General features: G+C 45.5%; 2 protein-coding genes across 4 annotated transcripts in view; one reads left to right on the forward strand and one right to left on the reverse strand.

Moving 5' to 3' along the window:
* IL27RA (interleukin 27 receptor subunit alpha) overlaps positions 1 to 24,386 on the reverse strand; it is an 818,781-nt gene that overhangs the window by 388,516 nt on the left and 405,879 nt on the right. The gene's annotated exons all lie outside the window — the stretch shown is intronic.
* Positions 5,230 to 24,386, forward strand: part of DENND1C (DENN domain containing 1C) — a 52,210-nt gene continuing 33,053 nt past the window's right edge. For both annotated transcript variants that reach the window (XM_083718778.1, XM_083718779.1), the window contains exons 1-9: positions 5,230 to 5,278; positions 6,217 to 6,353; positions 9,937 to 10,001; positions 16,215 to 16,258; positions 17,166 to 17,215; positions 18,283 to 18,402; positions 20,390 to 20,459; positions 20,589 to 20,669; positions 22,745 to 22,834. In XM_083718778.1, coding sequence (XP_083574904.1) covers positions 6,337 to 6,353; positions 9,937 to 10,001; positions 16,215 to 16,258; positions 17,166 to 17,215; positions 18,283 to 18,402; positions 20,390 to 20,459; positions 20,589 to 20,669; positions 22,745 to 22,834 — 537 coding nt within the window. In that variant the 5' untranslated portion in view covers positions 5,230 to 5,278; positions 6,217 to 6,336. The remainder of the gene's footprint in view (positions 5,279 to 6,216; positions 6,354 to 9,936; positions 10,002 to 16,214; positions 16,259 to 17,165; positions 17,216 to 18,282; positions 18,403 to 20,389; positions 20,460 to 20,588; positions 20,670 to 22,744; positions 22,835 to 24,386) is intronic.

The following is a 24,386-nucleotide window of genomic DNA, read 5'->3' on the forward strand; positions in this document are numbered from 1 at the left end:
GCCGCACCGGGCGCAACATCTGGGGGTTAGGGTTAGGGGGGCGCAAATTACTTGCCTTGCCCCGGGTGCTGACAACCCATGCTACGCCACTGGCTCCTAAAAACTCTGAAACCCCTTAATTAAATACAATATACTCCCACAGAGACTACCTTACACTGCATTTAAAACCAAAATCGCATTTGGATAGAAATTGTTTCTCATGTGGCTAGTCCTAGTCTTTATAACCCTGTACCTTCTTCCAGAAGGCAGAAGCTGAAAGAGATCATTTCCGGGGTGTGCACTATCCTGCACTATCTCTGCAGCTTTCTTATGGCACCTGGAAGCATAGATTTGATCCAAGGTGGGAAGAGCGCACCCAATTATTCTCTCCACAGTCTTCACAACCCTGGACAGCATTGGTTTTTCCCTGACCGTGCAGCTCCCAAACCACACACACAGACCATAACTTAATACACTCTCCACAGTACAATGGTAAAATGCCATCAACAGGTCCTTTGAGAGATTATTTTTCTGAAGGATTCTCAGAAAATATAACCTCTGCTGTGCTCTCTTTATCAGGTCTTTGCTGTTTTCTCCCAAGGTTAGGTCATCTCTCAGCTCCATTCCCAGAAACCGAAACACCGAAACCTGTTCCACACACTTCCCCTCAATAATATTCTGTCTCTATCCATTCCTCTCTAACTGATCATGGACTTAGGGCACTCCGAGTCCCATGGAGAGTTGGGCAGCAAAAGCCAAACCCCAATTTTGACATCAAAATATCAGCAGTGTTCAAGTAAATATTAAAGTGTTTAAATAACTGCATGTTGCTTTCAGGTGTCCAACCTAGATACTCTTTAGCCATAATAACAATAACATGGAAAAGGTGGGAGCAAGTTTATCCCCCAGTGAGCAAATGGAATACCGCCTATAAGTTTCCTCCCTATACCTTCACAAGTTAAAGGGACAGTTTCTCAATTTAAAAAGATTTTTAAAAAGATTTTTACCCCTTAGGTTCTGGCCCAGTTCTCCCTCGTATTACTAACCCGGCTGTAAACTGCAAGTGGAAAATCACTTTTAAAAGAACTAACACAATGGAAAGCCAATTAGCATGTCCAGGACACAGCTAGGCACTGATCCCTTCCCCCTGACATGCTTGTTTTCTGCAAATTGGGGGGGGGCAGGCATTCCATTATATGAGCCCCCATCTGCAGGCTGGCACAGGTTTGCTACCTAAGAACTGGGCCACTGTGATGCTTCTTGTACCCTGATTGTATTTTTTCAGTACAAATATTTTCAAAAGCCTGGCTTCTGGGAAGTGAGCTGCTCAACAGCCGGCCTGGGATTTTGTCCCAACATGTAGTAAGCGTTCCCATGACCTCACATTCCCTTTGGAGCACGTGCGCCAATTCTTGCTCACAGATGGCAGCAGCTTAATGCCGTTCCAGAGAGCTGTTGCTTCCGATATGTTCCTCCCCTTTTCCAACATAACAGGCAGAAGCAAAGTGTGCAAAATACATACAGCCACTGGCTGCAATGAGATGCAGAACCAACTCACGTTTACACATTTTCCTATGTGTTTTATTGTATTCTGCGTCTGCCTGTCAGGAAGTCAGTGGAGAAGAGAAGCTGCAGAATTAAGGATAATATTGGGAAAGTTCTTTAAAAAGAAAAAGAACCCATTCCAATGCACCTCAAAAATAGAGTCCGTTCAAGTTCCACTTCCAAAAACGAACTAATTCCACTCCAGTTCAATCCATAATTCATTCACATGGTCCTCAACTTTTTATTTTAAGCTTCCAACATTTTACAAGCTGCACTGCTACAGTAAAATATACTTAAGATCAGTGCCGCATTTACGTATAAGCTAAACAATCTATAGCTTCGGGCTCCACTCTCTTGGGGCCTCCATAAAAATTTAAAGGAAAAAAACCCTGGATGTACATTTCCAAAATATAAGATAAAAAACAAATAAAATAAAACCTACATACAGCAACAGTGTTTTGTGTTGTGTAGGCTCCTATTTGCTAATTTCTATATATATATTCTGCATGGACAGGTTGCATAGCAACATGTGCAAATGGCTTCAGATACCTATTAGGTCCATAAATTACCATGTAGCATATATTCAACACAAAAAACAGCAACAATTTGTTGTTGACAAAGGACAGCTGGACATATAAAGGGCCCCATTACCTTCAGTAGCTTAGTGCCTCATCAAACCTAAATCCAACCCTGCTTAAGATTACTTCAGCCACATCCAGACTAATGTTTTATTGGGGCATATTCTGCAACATGTAGTTGACACAATAATAATGTGTTAGTGGCATATTCTACTTTAGTTCTGTTATGTTTCCCCAATGCAATGATTGGCTGATTCTGCTTCCCTCCTGGAGCCTGATTGGTCTTTTCCTGCAAGCCAATCAGTTGTTGCATTCTAGGATCCTACTTGCCTATTGATCTAGGATCCAAGCTTAGTGCATAACAAATTTAGTGAGTAAGACTCCTTGAGGAAGCATGAATTCCTATTAGCAAGCAAAGCAGCTGAGCAAAGGCTGGTTACCAAGTGGTCCTAAATGTGCCATTTCATACCCTCTACATCTTCCTGTGGCAGGAAGTTTCAGGAGTTGTTACTAGGTCATTTTACTTAAAAGGAGAATTGTCACATCTTTTTGTTTGACAAGCTGGGCAGGACAGAGTGAATAGATAAGTTTCATCAGTTCCTCAGATCTTCTTCTTCTTCTTCTTTGGTAATCAATCTTAGCCATGTAAGATTGTCTTCCATGAAGGAAGAGATCCCAACAAAAGAAGAGTGGCAGATGAAGTTAATGGACTATGCCGAATTGGCGAAATTAACTGGGAAAATTTGGAACCAGCAGGACAAGACCTTTTTGAAAGACTGGAATAAATTTGCATTGTATTTGAGAGACAATTGTAAACAATTGACATTGTTAGTAGGGCTACAAGAAGTTTTGTAAGGTTAGAGATATCAATTATTATCAATATGATGTTTAATGGTGTATTTAAGATTTGGATTTAAGGGTAATAATAATAACAAAATGCAATATTAGAGTATAATTAGGAAAACCATTAGTTGAGAAGGAGGGAAGTCTCAAGCCAAGATGGCCAAGTGGTTTTTATATATTATATGTAAGATGGATGTTTTGCCATTTTTAAAAAATAAAATTGAATAATATATATATATATATATATATATATATATATATATATATATGCTTTCGTAGATTTTCACGGGTACAGGAATGCAGGTTTTGGTGTCCTCGGGTGTCTTCCCGTGTAAAAGTTGGGGTGTCTAGGCGACGTTTCGACGAGGTCTCACTCGTCATCTTCAGGCTGGTGCTTTCGGCTTCTTGTTACTGGAACAGAGCGGGATCTCAATGTTTGAGTTCCTATAAATACTGTAGAGGGGGTGTGGTGTCTAGCCTCCAATGTTCTGGGCAGAGAGGAAGTTCCCAGGCTAGTGTGCCTTTTCTTCTTTTGTTCCTTAATTACTTGAGAGATACCTTGAGTGATTTCTTGAGTGATATCCTGAGTACCACTTAGGTGGGTCATTAGGTGTGGATTAGTTGCTAAAGTCTTTGTGTCTTGACCTCTTGAACTTTGTGAACTTTGGCCAATCCATGGTGGCACCTCCGGATGCTGCACCCCCCTGCAATCCCTACACAGATCTGGCTGACACAAGCCACAAAACCACAGCTCGCCCCTATACACGAAGCCAAGCCAAAGCACAACTAAGTGCAATACAGCCATCTTCTCAGGAAAACTCTTCACAAAGTTCAAGAGGTCAAGACACAAAGACTTTAGCAACTAATCCACACCTAATGACCCACCTAAGTGGTACTCAGGATATCACTCAAGAAATCACTCAAGGTATCTCTCAAGTAATTAAGGAACAAAAGAAGAAAAGGCACACTAGCCTGGGAACTTCCTCTCTGCCCAGAACATTGGAGGCTAGACACCACACCCCCTCTACAGTATTTATAGGAACTCAAACATTGAGATCCCGCTCTGTTCCAGTAACAAGAAGCCGAAAGCACCAGCCTGAAGATGACGAGTGAGACCTCGTCGAAACGTCGCCTAGACACCCCAACTTTTACACGGGAAGACACCCGAGGACACCAAAACCTGCATATATATATATATATATATATATATTAAAAAGATTGTCTTCCATGAACACAGTTTTAACAGTGTGTCCGTAGGTGATTGTAGAGGCCAATTCTGGATCCACATGCCCTTCCACAGTGAGTACAGAGTTGAGGGTTGATCATGGCGAGGGTTTGCCAAACATGTCTTCCTCTTAGCATGTTTCTCCCTTTCTCTCCACACATGACCAGTCCAACAAAGTTGATGTTGAAGAATCACTGCTTTGACACTGGTGATCTTTGCTTCTTCCAGTACACTGGCATTAGTTTGCCTGTTTTTCAGAGACACCGTGTGTCAGGGGCTCAGGAGCAGAGGCACAGGAGAGGGAGGAAATGGAGAGCGAGGAGGAGGAATCCGAGGGGGGCATAGGCAGTGACAGTGGTCAGAGGGATTCCACGAGCCTCTCCAGCGAATCGGAAGATTCACAGAAGGGAGCGCCGATGGCCAGGGCAAGGGGGGTGCCAAGGGGGAAACCCCAGAAGGAAGGGGCCAGCGGGGACTCCCAGAGCAGCAGTTGGAAATCAGGACCAGCTTCCCCACCAGAGCGCAGTGGGGGGGAGGAGTCCCAGGAATCGGGACCAGTGTTCTCACTACCAGCGAGAGGAGATGAGTCAGGATTGACCACGCCTCCATCGGAGAGCGGCGAAACAGTCAAGAGGAAGGTTACCGGCTGGGCACGCGCGCCAAGTTCAAATGTACAGGCGAGCGGCACAGCAGGCAGCCCGGATAGGGAGCCAGGTCCTAAAGCCCGCCGGAAGGAGGGGGAAGACTCAGGGGGGTCAGCGTCAGAAGAGTCCAGAAAGGAGGAAACCCCAGGGAGCAGAAGGACCCAGAGGAGGAAGGAACAACGGAAGAGGTGGAGTAAGGCTAGAGTCTTAAACTGGTGTCTAGGAGGCGGAGACTCAGATGGAGCTTTGCCGGTCTAAGGTCTAGGACGTAGAGTTGCACGCTGCGGTTTGGAAATGGAAACTAATCTTCAATAAAGACTTTTATATGTTATTACTGACTAGCGTTGGTCCTCTGTGAGCTGGGACCTGGAGGCAACTCTGACACCGTGGATGGAATCTTTCAAGGAGTTGGAGATGGCATTTATAAGTGGTCCATGTTTCGCAAGCATACAGTAAGGTTGGTAGTACAATAGCTTTGTAAACAAGCATTTTGGTTTTCCTGCGAATGTCCCGGTCCTCAAACACTCTGTACTTCAGTTGGGAGAAAGCTGCGCTCACAGAGCTTAGGTGATGCTGGATTTTGGCATCCCTTGTGGAAAGATAACTGCCCAGATAGGAGAAGTGATTGACTCCAGTGTTACACCATTGAGTTGGATTTGTGGGACTGCAGAGGGGTTGTTTTGTGCTTGTTGATGAAGCACTTTGGCTTTTTGGATGTTGTGTGACAGGCCAAGCTTTTCGTAAGCTTCTGCAAAGATATTTAGGATGGTTTGGAGGTCATCCTCTGAGCGTGCGCACACTACGTTGTCATCAGCATACCGTACAACAGCATACAGCCCCCACCTCCCTGCTGTTTCTTGTCAGCCAGCTGCAAAAATGTGGACTTCCTTCTTTTTGCTGGCTACATTTAGACAGCCACACTGTTTCTCCTTTCTCACACCCACACAAGAAGGCTAGTAGCCACCAGTTACCAAAGGCTAATCCAGTCAGCAATCCAAAAGCACTGGGAGGAGGTAATGGTGCTGATCCAAAGAGGATGCAGGCAACGATCCTTGCAACTCTCTAAATGTCTCCAAGCACCACAAAAGCAGGAGTAGAGAAAGGCTGTACTGCCAGCAGAAACATCCCTTTCCTCCTTTCCCTTTGGTCAAAGGCCTAAGCTGATCCAAAATTCTGCTCCCCTCCCGGAATCTGCCGCTAACCTTGCTTGAAGGTTCAGGTGAGCTCGGAAAGGAAACAGCAAAAAGAAAAGAGCAAGACTCAAGCAACAAGCACCCCTCCCCCCCCCAAAACCTCCACCCTAGCAGTGAGCTAAGGCAGTCACAGGCCTCAGACTTCCTCTAACACAAAGCCACAAAGGAAATGCCCTGCATGTGTGTGTTTTTTCTTTTTAATGCACCAGACTCAGCCCTAGAGAGATTTGTCACTTTTCAGGGCTTCAGTCCACTTGTTCAGATGCAAGGAAAGATAGTCCGCCGTGGTGCTTCAGCAGATGACAATGTGATGGAATGAGCCAAGGACGATGGGATCCCGGATCAAGTAAGACCATGGGCTGCAGGGTAGGGGATTGTGTCTGCAAAGCCTGCTCACCTTCACTTTCCTTCGGTTTTAATTCTTCCGTGCAGCAAAGTAAATCAGGATCTACCTGAAACTATTTCCTCCTCCAACTGACCTGAGAGTTGTATCCCACTAGAACACCTTGCAATGCTGGAGGACATGCTATGGGCCAACTCTTCAAGTTGTGTGTTGCTGGGATAATTAAGTGCTGATTCAGGCCAGGTGGCCGTGGTTGGAAATCTCTTGGCTTGTAAACAGTTTTAGGTCCAGGGTGAACAACCTGTGACCCTCCAGTTGTTGCTAGACTACAGCTTCCATTATCATTATTCCATTATTACTAGTGGCCATGCTGGCAGGAGTTGATGGACATTGGAGTTCAACATCTGAAGGTTCACAGTTGTCCACTCCTGTCTTAGGAGGTCATGGTGTGTGGTGGGATTCTTGAAGAATCAACAGTCATTGGGTTACAAGAGCCAAGACAACACAGAAAATACTGGTAGAATAGGAACAGATAGGATAGTCCTTTATTTGTCTTCAGAAGCTGGCCATGGTAACAAAGGTCATCTCCTGAAAGGCACTTTGCTCTTCCCGTATTTTGTTTTCTGGTAATGTCACTGATGATATATTGTCTGTTCTAAATGGCAGCTACTCTCCAGATTCTCTTTACCAGTTCTGGTACCTGATACCACTTTTTAACCAGAGAGAACCAGGAAGAATAGTAGGAATATTATTCAGTCTGGTATCTCCAAGGCACAACATTCCTGGCATGAAATTCAGCTCAGGTACTTCAGATAGGCTGCATATGCGGTAACTTAGGTGCACACAGACTTGCTTATTGCTTCAGTTGTGAGGGCACAATTAACATTTCTGCCCCACCCCAGTCTACCATTTCATGCCTTCCAATTGCCTCTTTATTCCTGACATGTTGGAGCAAAACAAACTAAAGTCTGGCAACTCTGATGTAAGAAAGGAAATACTCTGAGCATGTGAAGTTTCACATTTCAAACTCACAGCACCCTCATGACCGCAGGAATAAAATATTTTTTTGCTTCATTGATCCAAAAAACAACAACAACTAGGAATAAGCACCATTTTGCAAGGAAAAGTATTTGTAGGGCAAAAATAATAGAATGAGCATGTGTAACCATGCATATAGCTAATCAGGGAATACACACCTGCTGCACATGCAGTCAAATAGCCACTATTTTTGGAGACAAATGGTGTATATCTGATCTGACAGGGGAAACTTTGAAATTAACTCCTATGCTGCTTTTGTTTTATGTGACTGAGGATAAGGATGATATAGGTTTAGGAACTACTAGTACAGAGATCCTGTTTAAAGTTGCAAAGATAGAGTGGACTAGATGCTAGAATATGGCACTCTCAGCAACCTGCATCTAACTGGGAATAGTTATTAAGCTGCTTGGAAGTTATATAAATGGACAAATTAACCAAACTGATATGAAGGAGAGAAAGTAGACTCTGAAGTGTTAACTGTACAGAGAGATGGACCTATTTTACAGATGGTTAAAATATATTATATGGAGATGTAAGACTTCAGATATTAAGAATTAAGTTTTGCCTCTATCATTTTTGGTTCAGTTTGATCATGCTGAAGTCACAGAATTTTGGGACTCAGATAATGATAATGATTAATTATTGAATTTATACACTTCTCTATACCCAGCAGTTTCAGGGCGGTTCACAGAACAAAATCAAAATATAAAACCACAATTTATATAATCAAAATAAAAATAACAACCTAATAATAACCCCCCCCCCCCATATTTTACAAGGGCATAGGATGTAAATCAGACCAACCAAAGGCCTGGTTAAAAAGGAACATTTTTGCCTGGTGCCTAAAGGCGTATAATGAAGGCACCAGGAGAACTTCCCTGGGGAGAGCATTCCACAGATGAGGAGCCACTGCAGAGAAGGCCCCGTTCTCATGTTGCCACCCTCTGGACCTCTTGAGGAGGTGGCACATGAAGAAGGGCCTCAGAAGATAATCTCAGGGTCCGGGTAGGTTTATATGGAAAGAGGTGGTCCTTGAGGTATTGTGGTCCATTTAAGGCTTTATAGGTCAGAACCAGCACTAAAAATGCATACTCACAAAAACGGGATGTGTGGCAAAACCTTGCAGTATTTCCTCACCTCCCGCCTGATCAACGCCCTTGCCAGTCTGCCACACCTTCCTCTTTCCCCTACAACCCAGAATCTTGCTTTTATTTTTAAATATGACAGGCAACATTCTGCGGCTCTTGAGCATGGCCAGTCCTCATTGGGATGGGAGGAGATATTTTTGGAGGGGGGTCTTAGGGTTTGTCTGTTTGTCTGTTTTTTTTAAAAAAAGCTTCTGCAAACCTTGGAGTTTACCAGAGCATGCAGATATCTCCTGTTATCTCTCAGTGTCTCTATTTCTGTCGGCACTCACCACCTAAGTTCAGTATCACAGGAAGTGTGTGTGTGTGTACTATACTATATTTGTTCTAGTTCGTCATCACACTATTTCCATCGGCTGTTTCCAAAGGGTCTAAAGGCAGGAGTGGGTTAAGGAGAAGTGGGCAGGAAGGGGGGGAAGGGGGTGCTGACGTCTGTAGCAAATAATTGCTTGGGTTAACAGAAGAGTGGGCTGGGAGAAGGGTCTCTTGGTTTGTGGTGGTTTTAATTCTCTGGTGATGGTGGTGGGAGAGAAAGGAGAAGCAGGGCCAGATGGAATTAAGGGAGGGTAAGGGTGGTATTTGGGGGAATGAGGGGGAATATGAGAGGCAGAAATTTGTGTGTGTGTGAGAGAGAGAGCTTTAGGGTCCTGGTGATCTGGGGAAGAAAGCTGGAGAAGAGGAGGAATTGAGAAGGAGCCTGGCCCACCCATGAGGTGAGGTGAGGCCACTGCCTCAGGCATGAGAAACCCATGAGGCTGTGACCCCATTGGTGCCCCAACTACCCCACCACCTTCACCACCGGTGGAGAAGCAGCACAGGCATCGGCGGTGGTTTCTTTCTGGAGCTCATGAGAACTCATCAAAATATTGTGAAATCTGTGAGTTCTTGCCAGAACTCGTTGCTGCTTTGCCCATACAGAGAGAGACACTTCTCCATCCTTGTAAATAAAAAGGTAAAGCGGCCCCTGACCATTAGGTCCAGTCGTGACCGACTCTGGGGTTGCGGCACTCATCTCGCTTTATTGGCCGAGGGAGCAAGCTTACAGCTTCCGGGTCATGTGGCCAGCATGACTAAGCCGCTTCTGGCGAACCAGGGCAGCACGGAAATGCCGTTTACCTTCCTGCCAGAGTGGTACCTATTTATCTACTTGCACTTTGGTGTGCTTTCGAACTGCTAGGTTGGCAGGAGCAGGGACTGAGCAACAGGAGCTCACCCCGTCACGGGGATTCAAACCGCCGACCTTCTGATCGGCAAGACCTAGGCTCTGTGGTTTAACCCACAGCACCACCCGTGTCCCTATCCTTGTAAATATTGTCCAATAAATCCATGGGTCTGCGCAAAGCTCTTCTTCTACCCTCTTCTTACCAGATCTGAGTTCCTTGATCCCTCTTCTCTCTCCTCAGGGAAAATCCTCAGAAAATATTTGATCTGTTCTTTGAAGCTGCCTGCCCAACGCTTGCAGAAGATGGTGAGTCTCATTTATGGCGGGAAGTGGTGCTTCTTGGGGTGGGATGTTTATGCATCAGTGGGCCAGATTTTTAGGAGGCTCCAGGTAGCCCTTGCTGGGCGAAAGTGAGCTGAGAACCATCCCAGTTCAAAGGTGAGTCCTTTCCCTTTCTGTCTCACTGCTATCTCATCCACATCCCAGTCACAAATCATAGAATATAGAGTTTGAAGGGACCCTGAGGATCACCCAGTCCAACCCCTTTCAGTGCAGGAATATGCAGCTGCTCCCAGGGCCAGATTTAGGTTTGATGTGGCCCTGAGCTACTTAAGGTAATGGGGCCCTTTCTATGTCCAGCTGTCCTTCATCAACAACAAATTGTTGCTGTTTTTTGTGTTGAATATATGCTATATGGTAATTTATGGACCTAATGGGTACCTAGTGGGACGCGGGTGGCGCTGTGGATAAAACCTCAGCGCCTAGGACTTGCCGATCGCATAGTCGGCAGTTCGAATCCCCGCGGCGGGGTGAGCTCCCGTCGTTCAGTCCCAGCTCCTGCCCACCTAGCAGTTCGAAAGCACCCTTAAGTGCAAGTAGATAAATAGGTACCGCTTTATAGCGGGAAGGTAAATGGCGTTTCCGTGTGCTGCTCTAGTGCCGGTTCGCCAGAGCAGCTTCGTCACGCTGACCACGTGACCCAGAAGTGTCTGCGGACAGCGCTGGCTCCCGGCCTTTAGAGTGAGATGAGCGCACAACCCTAGAGTCTGTCAAGACTGGCCCGTAAGGCAGGGGTACCTTTACCTTTACCTTTACAGTGGGTATCTAAAGCCATTTGCACATAACAAAACATGTATTTTATCAAAGTAATTGTTGAACTGAAATACAATTAAGAAGAAGTCTATTAATAGTGAAATCATGATTAAGCTCTAACTTAAAATTATTTTTTATTCATAACAAACTGCAAACACATTGGCATTTGTCAATAACAGAAGTCCCTTTAGATACACAATTTACAAAGACTCATAATCTAGTCTCTAGAAACTTCTAAACCATGAAATAATAATAGGTGTAAATATATGATGCAAACTACTAATAATTATAAATAGCATAATGTAGGCACCCTATATATAGAAATGAGCAAACCAGTGATATTTTAGGGAGCAGGCTATCAGGCGGGGCCCGTGACTTACAACATAGGAGCCTACACAACAAAAAACACTGTTGCTGTATGTTGGTTTTATTTGTTTTTATCTTATATTTTGGAAATGTACATCAATTTTTTTCCCCTTTAAATTTTTGGGGGACCTCCAAGATAGTGGGGCCCAAAGCTATAGCTTGTTTAGCTTATATGTAAATCTGACACTGGTCCCATACAGGGATCAAACCTGCAAGCTTGGTGTTATCAGCACCACACTCTAGACAACTGAGCTATCCAGTAGTGCCCATGGGTTTATATCCAGTTCTGTCCCTGCAGCCCCAACATTGCAGGTCTGGGAGACCCTCCTGAGCAGATTTAAGAAGAACACAGGGAGGGGGCTGCAGGTGTATCCCCGGACATTGCTCCCATGCCACTCTCAGCTGAGTGACATTTTTGAAACTACCCAGTTGTAGTGGTCAAAGGAAGTAAAAGACAGCCACAGTAGTCAAAGCGCTTAGCTCAGCAGCTAGAATTGGTTTGAGGTTGTCTACTTTCGGTTGCTTGCAAGGTGCTTCCTAGAAACTTCTCTCATGGTGGAATGAAATCCTGCACAATGTGGAGAGAACGGGCCAAATATCATTTTTCTCCCCTCCCTCATCACAACTCAGCACCAGTGGATTTGTAATAGATGCAGAACGGAGAAAACAGAGTGTTTCTTTGCACAGCACAGCAAATAATTAACAAATGGACCTCAAGGTTGCAATATATTTATTTCTACATCACTTGACTTATACATCGGGGGAAGATTACAGTACATGAAAACATGCAAGAAGTTAAAATAAGAAAACAGATTAAATTCACACCAGCATTTCTAAGCATCTGGTCAGGCTTGCCTAAAGAAGAATGTTTTCAGCGGGCGCTGCAAAATATGGCCATAGCAATTGGCTTAGACAGTTATAAAAGAGTATTAGACAAAGTCACAGAGGGCTAGCTCGTTAAATGGGAGTAAGCTGGGATAGCTCAATACAGCTTCTATGTTCAGATGCAGTGTATCACTCAGAACCAGTGGCCAGGGTGGGACAATCAATGTGAGCTGCCCAGAAGCATTTGGCTGGCTAAAGTTCAGAACAAGACACTAGACTACAGGGGTCTTTAGCCAACAACTCAGCACCTCAGGAAGGTTCCATTGTTGTTTGACTCCAGCTCCATCATTCACAACTGTTGGCCTTCCAACAACAGTGGGGGACAACCAACAGCCTACCGCTGCTGTACCTGCTTGGGACGAAACTCAAGGGGCATGTAATTTTGGCAATTTATTTATAATATTTTTATCCGCTGTACAGCCTCGGGAGGCTCTCAAAGCAGCTTACAGAAACTGTTGAAATAGAAACCCACTCGGTTCTGCTATGACAGCCATGGCCTGCAGACCACGTTAGGCCTGGGCTGAGTTCTAATTTGATCCACAAGGCTGTTTCCCCCCACCTGCCATCGTATGACCTCAGGTGTGGAGCAGGTAAAGCAACCAAGCAGAGGAGCAACCGGCAGGCTCCCGGTTCTTCCTCTGCAAGCTCCTGCTCAGAGCTCTGGAGTGTTACCAGACCTTGCCAGGAGTTGCACTTGCATTCAATGCCAAATGCACGCCCCACTTCCAGCAGGAATTTTTGCAGCTGCAACTTAAAGCCAGGGCTTGAGAGAAAGAACCCAGAATGCACTGAGTGTGCTCCCAATTATATATTTGAATTTGAATCATACAACATCATAGGGCAGTGGGTGATTGCAGTGCAAGATTTACATATAAGCTAAACAAGCTATAGCTTAGGCCCCCACACTCTGGGGGGGGCCCAAAAAAATTAAAGGAAAAAGAAACTGGATGTACATTTCCAAAATATAAGATAAAAAACAAATAAAATAAAACCTACATACAGCAACAATGTTTTGTGTTGTGTCGGCTCCTATGATGTAAGGAGCATGGACCGGTTGCATGGCAACATGTGCAAATGGTTTTAGATACCTATTAGGTCCATAAATTACCATATAGCATATATTCGACACAAAAACCAGTGACAAATTGTTGTCGACAAAGGACAGCTGGACATATAAAGGGCCCCATTACCTTCAGTAGCTTAGGGCCACATCAAACCTAAATCTGGCCCTGGGTGATTGGCAGGTGAGCGGCTCTAGCCACCTGTTAAAAGTGGCTCATAGAGGATGGGCCAGTTCTGGAACTAGCCTGGTATAGGCACAAAAATCACATGGTATCTTTATGGAACCAGTATTTGTTCAGGCAGCACTTCCAGTCTCATTCTTGTTCTTCACTGAGGCCATAACAGGTGCTTATTGCAGCAGACCTGGCTATAAGCTCACCAGGAGGCACCTCTCTTTGGGGCAGTAGAGATATAGCTCAGAGACCAGGGGCAGCCCTCTGGCCGCCCAGAGGACTCCTAAGGAGAGGAGAGAGAAGAGGAGGCTGGGGGAACCCTCCACAAGGGAGGGTGTCTTAAAGAGGGAGAGAGGCTGCCAGCTCTGCAGGCAAGGGGTGACAGAACTGGGCTCCTGAGCTCCACAGGGGTGCCACAGAAAGAATGGAGTTGGTCAAGGGAGCTGGGGACTAAAAAAGGTTGGAAACCTCTGACATAAGGAAACTGGTGTCCCTATCCACCTGCACCTCTTCCAGTTCCAGGTGTCCCTATTTGACAGAGATAGTGCTTAGTTTATGTACCCCCTTCCCCCTTGCTGCTGTGGTTTTCTCCAGATGGCTTAAAATGACCGTTGGATGGTTGTTAAAAATAAGAAAGAGAGGGGAAAGGGAAGTCTCCGCTTAAGCTCTCCTGCTCAAGGAAGCCGGCAGGGGGGAGAAGCCCGTCTCTGCCCAGAGGCAGCCCAAGGCAGCATGAAACTCTTTCATCATGCCCCATCCGGTTCTCTCCTTCCTGTGTGTGCGTGTGCAGGTTAGTCTGTGCAACTGAGGTGCAGGGTCTCATGCATGCCTGGAAGCCAGGCCTCGAATCTCAGCTGCAATAGGGCTGCGCTTCTTCAGTGGTTAGGGAAATGTTCACAAGGGCTGGAGGCATTTTCTGTCAGCTGTTGCCACTTTCTAGCACTGTTTCAGAGTTAGGCAGTCCTGGCCAAAATTAAACCGTGTAGCTTGCAAAAGCTAACCAAGGTATTGGGCCTCATGGTTCACCGTACAGAGGGTTTCTCATTTAGGGCATCTCTGCTCTCAGGTTTTGTCAAATGGATTTCTATTATATTGTTTTTAGCCGCTCTGAGCCCTGAGTCAAATGGATTTCTATTTTATTGTTGTTAGCTGCTCTGAGCCCGGCTTTGGCTGGAGAGGGCAGGATATAAATAAAATTTTATTATTTATTATTATTATTATTACACAAAGGACGGAGGGGGAACTGCACTATTCCTAGCACATTCACAAATGAAAACGGATGTTTTTGTAACATCCTATTCTTACAACAAGGACTTTCTTCCTTTAAAAGGTAAAGGTAAAGGTACCCCTGCCCGTACGGGCCAGTCTTGACAGACTCTGGGGTTGTGCGCCCATCTCACTTAAGAGGCCAGGGGCCAGCGCTGTCCGGAGGCACTTCCGGGTCACGTGGCCAGCGTGACATCGCTGCTCTGGCGAGCCAGAGCCGCACACGGAAACGCCGTTTACCTTCCCGCTGGTAAGCGGTCCCTATTTATCTACTTGCACCCGGAGGTGCTTTCGAACTGCTAGGTTGGCAGGCGCTGGGACCGAGCAGCGGGAGCGCACCCCACCGCAGGGATTCGAACCGCCGACCTTTCAATCGGCAAGTCCTAGGCGCTGAGGCTTTAACCCACAGCGCCACCTGCGTCCCTATCTTTCTTCCTTTACTCTTTGATAAATCAGTTGTGCACTGGGCTTCTGGAGCAAAGAGATGTTAGTGAACTGACCATAAAACTGCTTAAAATAATATTTAATTTTATGACCTCTGATTTGCATGGGATGGGGGAGGGTTCTGGAGGAGGGTGGAGTTCGAGATGTCTGCTTGGGCGTCTCTGGCTGGTGAGACACTGTCCCATTTTGCTCTAATGAGAGCCCTCCTTTGCCTGATCCTTTTAACTGGAGATAATTAGGGACCGAATCTGGGACCTTTTGCATTGCTCTCCCCTGCAGACCCTCAGAGGGAAATGTATGTCCATGGGTATGCATTTGCATGTATTATTGTCAAGATGGGAGGGAGAGGGTGGGGGGAGCTGCAAACTAAACAACTTTGTGTAGGTGTGTTTGCATAATTGCATATATTTTTTCAAAAATGCATTCTCAACATCTCCTCTAGAGGTTGGAAGAAATGAGACAGAACAGGAACCATGCTTTTCACGGGGACAGGGGACAGAAAACGGGTCCTGTTTCTGTTAAATAACAACAGTGGGAGCAGGTGGAAATATGCCCTAAGACTTGCTCAGACCACAATGCAGTGTTTTTGGAGATGAAATTGTCTCTGCAGGGATCCTACATATGGAGAATGAATGATGATTTGTTGAGGAATTGGTAAGGCCCAAAAGACTCTAAAAGATTACTTTGAGATAAATATGAACTTAGAGATGGAAACAGATTCAATGCTCATTCCCACTTTTGCTTGCCCCATATTTTGATTGTGTACTGATGAATTCCTCCAGGTCTGAGAGCTTTTCTCGTTGTTCCATGGCTGTGCCTTGCAAAAATCAGATCTGACCCACTGAATCAGATCTCATCAGAAGTGCAGACAAGCCAAAGAGGTATTTTGCTTACTGCGCTTCTGATTCAATGGGTAAAATTGGGTTTTCCCAAAGCACAGCCATGGAACGATGAGGAAAGCTCACGGACTTGGGGAAATTAATTGGTATCCAATTCTATCAAAATATGGGGCAAGCAAAAGTGTGACTCCTGCCTGAAAGTCTGGAGGAGCCACTGACAACCCAAGGCTAGCCAACAGGGTGCCCTCCAGATGCAGCTGAGCACTGGCACCCATCAGCACCTTGGTCCCTGGTCAGGGTGAATGATGGGATCTTAAATCCAGCCACAGTTGGAACCATGTTGGCTGCCTCTTTGTTCCATATGCTGACTTCCGCTCTCTTTCCCTGCGCAGATCCTCAAGTGCTTAGACAGTTCCCTCCGGAGTTCGATGACCAGGTCAGTCCCCCTTTGCACAATTGCTGCCCAACTCCACTTTGCATTCCAAAATCATTGCTAGCATGTGCTCAAGAGTCACCAACTTTTTCTTCTTCTGGATTTGGGAAAACAACCCGACACACAGAAATTAAACTGGTGAAGCTTTCCTGCCATGAAGATAAAATGGGAGCAATTAAACAGCTTATAGAAGCTAAAGGCATTGGAAGATATTAAATAGAGACCATTCGCACTGCCTTGTAGGCTAGTAACTTGGAAACACAGAAGACTTCTCAATTTGCAAGCTAGAAAGCAAGCTGGCTGCTGTGCCAGCCCAGTTGCATGAAATACCACTTACCCAGTGGAATTCCTATGGCTGCCAGGCAAGTTGTTCTAATACAAGGCTGCATAAGCAACCTTTACTTAAATGTGAGATACTGTGTGGGGGAAGGAGAGATTTTGGAGGAACGTTGTGGAGTATCTGGAAACAGCCCTAGGCACTTTGCCAGGCAGATAGGTGCACACACACTCCATATAAGCCCAAGGGTGGGGATTTACAGTTCAGCAACATCTAGAGGGCGTCCTGTGGTCCAGGATGATGGGAGCAGCTGTCCATCAACATCTGGAGGGCAACAGTTTCCCCTCACTCTTGGTTCTAAGCAGGTGGGGAAACACTGCATTCTTTGCAAATGATTGGCATTCAACTTGCAAAGGAGGCTACAGCTGCAGTGCTACTTGCCTGGGACTCAGCCCCAAGGAACTGGGGTGGGCACTTCTGAGCAGACTTGCCTAGGATTGTGCTGTAAATTCAGATCGTTCCGTATGTGCACCAGACTCCTCCTTGCCAACCGAAGGTTTTTCTCAATGTGCCTATAAGTTTGTCTGCTGGGTTCAGGCTGTAATAACTGAGGATCCTTCTCTCTTCCTGTAGGATTCAGTCCAGATACTGCCCAAGTTTTGCTTCCCCTTTGATGTCGAAAGGTACGTGGTGGCCTGAAAGAATGGGGTCTCCATACACTTTATGCACCCTTGCAACTTAGGCTCGCCAGCTCTTGAAACCAGCTGTTGCAAGTGGTGCCTTTGGCAGCAATATGATGCGCAGAGCGCCACACAACAAGAAGCATTATTTGCTGACAGATAAAATTGCTGTTGGTCACAACAGTACTTTTCTCCTGGTCAATTAGCAACCCTCCTGAAGCCCCCTCTTTGTTTGTAGCTCCCTTCACACAGCTGGGAACAGCACCCCAGTGATTAGGATCAATCGTTGTGTAACAAGTTTCCCTTGTAGATATGGACCTGCAGAAGTCTACCCTCGTTGGAGGGAACTTTTTGTCCTCTGCTTCACATTGACAAACCATTCTCTCCCATTCCAACTACAGTTGTTCCTTGAAAGTCAAACGGAATCCGTTCCGGAAGTCCGTTCAAGTTCCATAATGTTCAGTGACCAAAGTGCGGCTTCCGATTGGCTGCAGGAAGCTTCCTGCAGCCAATTGGAAGCCACAGAAGCCCCATCAGACTCAACTTCCAAAAGAACGTTCAAAAACCAAAGCACTCACTTCCGGTTTTCATTCGTTTGGGAGCCAGAATGTAGGACTCCCAAGGTGTTCAGGAGCCGAGGTATAACTGTATTATGGGGTCAGAAGTTCCCACATGCAGGTACGTCCCTTGATCTCTTTATTGAACAACACAACACCTGTTATTTTGGCTGTGAACTGCATGTGGTGAACTACCTGCATGGAAATGTTTTGTGTTTGGGGGTGATAGGAAGCCTCCGTCTGGAAAATGCCCCCTCCCTACTCACCTTTTTTGCTCTGCATAAAAATGTGCTATAGACCTGTGGCTACCTCTTTCTTAGCCCACCAGCCTGAATATATGGAGAATATTATCTCCTCCTGCATTCATACGACATTTAAACAATTGCTTTGTGCATTCATCCCTCTGTGTTTTGCCTACCAAAGCATATTAGCAGTTTGTCGCTTTAGCCAACTTATTGCATTCTTTCTCCAAAATGGCACCCCCTTACCCAGTCTCCCCACTTCTTTGTTAAGGGTCAAGGACAGCCCCACGATCCAACATTTCACTTTTGTACTCACCGATATGGACGGAAAGCAACGCTTTGGTTTCTGCCGCTTGGCCGTGGCCTTCCGCACCTGCCTGTGTATCCTCAGGTAGGATGGTTTGTTCGTCCTCAGCCTCTTCTCATGGATGGGAATTTTCATGTCACGGGGGGAAGCATTTTCTTGGTGTGGATTGACCCCACAAACTTACAAAAAGTTTTAGCCCACTGGGTGTCAGGGCTGGAGTCAGATGCAGATCAGCACAAAGAAGCAGAGTCCGTTGTCAGTGAATTTCACTCTTTATTCAAGGAAATGGCATACAACTCAGCAATGCTTCCCAGCAGGTCTTGCCCCTATAGAGCAGTTGCCAGGACTGAAGGTTCCTTGCCTTCTACCCCTGTAAATCTCCTCATCTCCTGGATATTTCCCAAGTGCCTGCACACCCCTGGTCTCTGTTCTGCTCTCCTCATTATTCTGTGCGGTCTTGGAGACCAGAGGAGAGGGAAGCTTGTAACAGCAGGAGAGGAAGACTCCTGGGATTCTTCAGCAGCCTCTTGAACCCCCACCTCTGCTTCAGCCCCAGAGCCTGAACTGCTCCCTGTCACAGGCTCTTCCTGCTCACTAAACCCTGCTGCCCCTTCAGCATCCAGCCTTCTCCCTTTGACTTCTCCTCAGTGTCCCACCACCAGTCCCCAGGCTCTGAGCCCTCCTCCCCTGGGGGTTCCCTGAGAGCCAGTGTGGTGTAGTGGTTAAGAGTGGTAGACTCGTAATCTGGGGAACCGGGTTCACGCCTCCGCTCCTCCACATGCAGCTGCTGGGTGACCTTGGGCCAGTCACGCTTCTCCGAAGTCTCTCAGCCCCACTCACCTCACAGAGTGTTTGTTGTGGGGGAAGGAAGGGAAAGGAGATTGTTAGCCGCTTTGAGACTCCTTCGGGTAGTGATAAAGCGGGATATCAAATCCAAACACTTCCCCAGCTGCCATCTTCCACCATTCCTCATTGTTCAATCAGACCCTGACATCTGGTGTTGCTGAACTACAACTCCCATCAGCCCCATCCAGCGTGGGCAGTGGCCAGGGATGATGGGCATAGCAGTTTAACAAGATCTGGAGGGCAGAGGTTCCGCACACCTGGACTAAGCAGAAGTGCAGGCAGGTGCAAGCCGTCGCAGAAGCCCAGTTGCCACAGTTACCCATGTGCCTCTCCACTAAGTTGGCATGGGGCCAATTTCACTTCTCTATGCCCTTTTAAAATGTGGCTCTTTTTTGGGGGGGGGGTTATTGGGTTGTTGTTTTAATTTTGATCATATATATTCTGGTTTTTATGTTGATCTTTTCTGTGAACCGCCCTGAGACCTCCAGGTACAGGGTGGTATATCAATTCAATAAATAATAAATAATAATAAAATTCTAATTAGACACCCTGGCTTGTATACTTAGCTAAGGAAGTACAGGCCACAATGACTTTTCTGGTGTACAGATTAAGTACTTAACCCGAGGTACCACTGTACAGTGGTACCTCAGGTTACATACGCTTCAGGTTACAGACTCTGCTAACTCGGAAATAGTACCTCGGGTTAAGAACTTTGCTTCAGGATGAGAACAGAAATTGTGCGGCGACAGCACAGCAGCAGCGGGAGGCCCCATTAGCTAAAGTGGTGCTTCAGGTTAAGAACAGTTTCAGGTTAAGAACAGACCTCCGGAACGAATTAAGTACAGTACTTAACTCGAGGTACCACTGTATTACCAAAATGTATACCTACTCTTTCACTAAAGGACTTTCGACTTTGTGCGCTCATTTACCAAAGACACGCTTGTCATTCTCAACGGTGCCGTGCACACCAAATTAACTCTTGCATCAAAATATTATGCTACGTATTGTGTTGAGCTGCTATGAGGGGTCAGCGGCACCTTTGACACGACTGATGTTTCTCCTAAGTAGGTGCCTAAGCAATACTTATAAGTTTAAGTGTTGTGGTCTTAATTTGGGGGCTAAACTAAATTTGGGAGCACTGGGCGGATTTTTGCACCCCGGCAACACATATGCTAAATGCCCTTTGCTTGGTCAGTTGTGCCCCTGATGCTGATTCTCTTTGCAGCTACGTACCCTGGTTTGAAGTTTTCTACAAGATCTTGAACTACATCGCAGACAACTTGGCCAAGGAGCAGGTGAGGGCAGAAATTCTGGATTCCTTGCAGAGCCCAGCAAGTTGCCCTGTGCTGTTCCCACCCCCACGCCCAGATTCCTAGCATTCCCATTTAAACACCAATCTCTGCCTTTATCTCCTCTCTCACTAGTTCACAGAGCTGGATGTGTTCTTGTCTGCACTTTATCTCCATCCTGTGCCTGACCTCAGCAGCCCCATCAGCCTTGAATTTGTAAGTTCTCACCTCTCTGACACAGAAGAATCTGCTCCCATAGATACACAAAAATCTTTAAACAGCTGAGCTTTGAGTTGCATTTCCTGGTAGTGCCTTTAAACAACTGTGTGGGCTTCCTGTGAGGGATGGGGGCACTCCAAGAGTCAAAGGGGGGCATATTTGCATTTTGCAGGACCCCTGGAGTGTCGCCATCCCTGCATCTATACACAGGAAAGAGTTAGTGGGGAGGGTGATAATTATTGGAATCTTTGTTCCCCCTCTTCATTCCAGAATGAAGGGGGAAATTTCCACCCTCTGAAATTGGAATTTGCATTAGGAGGGAATCTTCCCCACCTCCAAGAGGTGCAAATGGAGAGTTTCCCTCAATACAATGCCATGGGAGGAGAGTCTTAACTTTTAACAACAACAACAAAAACGTGTTTTTTATACCCTGCCCATCTGACTGGGTTGCCCCAGCCACTCTAGGCAGCTTCCAACAAATTATAAAACCACAGTAAAACATCAAACATTAAACACTTCCTTAAAGCCTCAGCGCCTAGGACTTGCCGATCGAAAGGTCGGCGGTTCGAATCCCTGCGGCGGGGTGCGCTCCCGCTGCTCGGTCCCAGCGCCTGCCAACCTAGCAGTTCGAAAGCACCTCCGGGTGCAAGTAGATAAATAGGGACCGCTTACCAGCGGGAAGGTAAACGGCGTTTCCGTGTGCGGCTCTGGCTCGCCAGAGCAGCGATGTCACGCTGGCCACGTGACCCGGAAGTGTCTCCGGACAGCGCTGGCCCCTGGCCTCTTAAGTGAGATGGGCGCACAACCCCAGAGTCTGTCAAGACTGGCCCGTATGGGCAGGGGTACCTTTACCTTTACCTTTTATACAGAGCTGCCTTCAGATATCTTCTAAAAGTCAGATCGTTGTTTATGTCCTTTACATCTGATGGATGTCAAGGAAATTTTAGGCAGTGTACAGAATTTGTCTATTTACAAATGTCAGTAAAAACAAAACAAATTTCCTTCCAGTAGCACCTTAAAGACCAACTAAGTTATTTCTTGGTATGAGCTTTCGTGTGCATGCACACTTCTTCAGATACACTGTGTATCTGAAGAAGTGTGTATCTGAAGAAGTGTGCATGCACACGAAAGCTCATACCAAGAAATAACTTAGTTGGTCTTTAAGGTGCTACTGGAAGGAAATTTGTTTTGTTTTGACTATGGCAGACCAACACGGCTACCTATCTGTAAATGTCAGTAAAGTTAGCCTGCACGTATTCTGATAATTACCACACACACTTGCAGCTGATGCTATTTCCTTTTTAAAAAGCTCAAAACCATCATGCTGGGGGGTTTTTGAGGGGAAAATTTTGCAAAAAAAAAAAAAAAAAAAAAGCCAAAAAAAGCTCAACATTTTTGGGCAAAACCTTCATTTTTTTAAAAAAAAAAGCTTTGCCATAAAAAGCTCAACACCTTTTGAGTTCACTGGGTCCATCTTGTAGGTGATGGATTGGGGATTACCGTAAATCTGTAGATTGAAATTTAAACCTCCTATCCCACATGTATAGGAGAAATACAAAAAGTAACACTGTGTATCCAGATGCATTTTGCAAACTATCACTCATTCGAGCTGCAGCCTCTCCTTTCTTAGCACAGACCAGCTGTTCCAATGTCTATGTCAATGTCCCTGAATTCCTCAATTTAGTAAACCAGTGGCGTAGCGTGGGTTGTCAGCACCCGGGGTAAGGCAAGTAATTTGCGCCCCCTAACCCATGGATTTGCGCCCCCTAACCTGTGGATTTGCGCCCCCTAACCCTAACCCCCAGATGTTGCGCCCGGTGCGGCCGGGCCCCCCTGCACCTCCCACACTACGCCACTGTAGTAAACTGGTATAAAATGTTTTCTATGATGCCTCCAGATTATATGGAAGTGGAAGTATGTGGAGTTTAATGAACGAAGGTGTGTTTGTTTTAAAAAATGGATGCATTATTGTTGAAAGACTAAAAATGTAAACAATTCCTCATCCATCTTCTTTTAATTTGTTGTGGGGTGTATGTGTCCCCCCTTTTAACCATTTCTTGTTGTCTTGCAAGGATCTAAAGATGACCAAATTGAAAATTTCCACTGAGAAGGATCCAAACAAACAAGACAAGAGCCAGAATCTGGACTGTGGGACTGCATCAGTGAGTCAGGAGTCAGGCGGGGGGGGGCTGTGTCATTTACAAGGAATAAAGAACCCTAAAAATGGAGAGCACCTTGATTTTGCCCACCAGCAGTTGGCATCTTGAAAGCAGACAGAGAAGGCCCTACTGTATTTCTATTTAATTTTTTCCCCAGAGGGGCAGCCATGCTGGTCTCTTGCAGCAAAAACAACTAAGTCTTGCGGCACCTTAAAGACTAACAAGTCTGAGTCCACAAAAGTTCTTCTATAATAAATGTGTTAGTCATGGAATACACAAGATGAAATGGTTAAATCGGCTATGATAAAGTGGGCACAGGACATTGGGCATAACATCATGTTTGAGGACTGGGAAAGGTTGTGGACCAACGGGCTGAACTTCACTGCATGTAATGCTCTGAAGGAAAATGTAATGAAAATGATATATAGATGGTACATGACCCCAGTTAAACTTGCCAAAATATACCATTTGTCTGATAACAAATGTTGGAAATGTAAAGGAAATGAGGGAACATTTTTTCACCTCTGGTGGACCTGCCCTAGAGTGAAGGCCTTCTGGGAAATGATATATAATGAACTGAAAAAGGTATTTAAGAATACCTTCACTAAGAAACTAGAGGCCTTCCTTTTGGGTATTGTCGGCCAGAAGGTGTTAAAGAAGGACCGAACATTTTTTATGTATGCAACAACGGCAGCAAGGATACTCATCGCTAAGCACTGGAAAACTCAAGATTTACCCACACTGGAAGAGTGGCAGATGCAACTGATAGACTATATGGAACTAGCCGAGATGACCGGCAGAATCCGAGACCTGGGAGAAGAGAAGGTTGAAGAAGATTGGAAGAAATTTAAGATTTATTTTAAAAAGCATTGTAATTTGGTTGAATGTTAAGATGGAGGCTGGATCATAAATAATTGGCCACTACTAAATTAGATGTAATTAGGATGATAAATGTGATTGAGGAAAAATCATAAACCTTTGGGAGAATTATTAGATTATATTCTAAATGAATGAGATACAATAATGTAAACAAGATGATAAATTGCGGGCAAGAATTGACAATGATGCAAGTGGGAGCGGGAGACGTGAGGGAGTCCAAAGAAGTTAAGAAACTATGTTATGATATATGTTACATTGATCATTATATTTGCATTTATGTTTAAAAATCTTAATAAAAATATATATATATATATATATATATATATATATATATATATATATATAATAAATGTGTTAGTCTTTAAGATGCCCCAAGACCCCTTGATTATTTAAATTATAGTAATTTTCTAAATTTGCATTTAGTTTTGCATATATGCATCCTTTATACAAATCTGTGTCCTTTTTAAAAAGTTCTTTTTCTGGGGATGCCCAAGATCTCCTATTGGGAGATCAGCCAAGAATCTACATGGGGCTACCCTTGAGACTGACCCAGAAACTCCAGCAGGTGCAGAATGCTGCGGCGAGACTCCTTACGGGGTCCTTGTCATGGGATCACATTTGCCCAGTGCTTTTCCAGCTGCACTGGCTCCCGGTGGAGTACAGGATCAGGTTTAAG

The sequence above is a fragment of the Podarcis gaigeae genome (assembly GCF_964106915.1).
Source record: "Podarcis gaigeae genome assembly, chromosome: 17".
NCBI lineage: Eukaryota > Metazoa > Chordata > Lepidosauria > Squamata > Lacertidae > Podarcis > Podarcis gaigeae.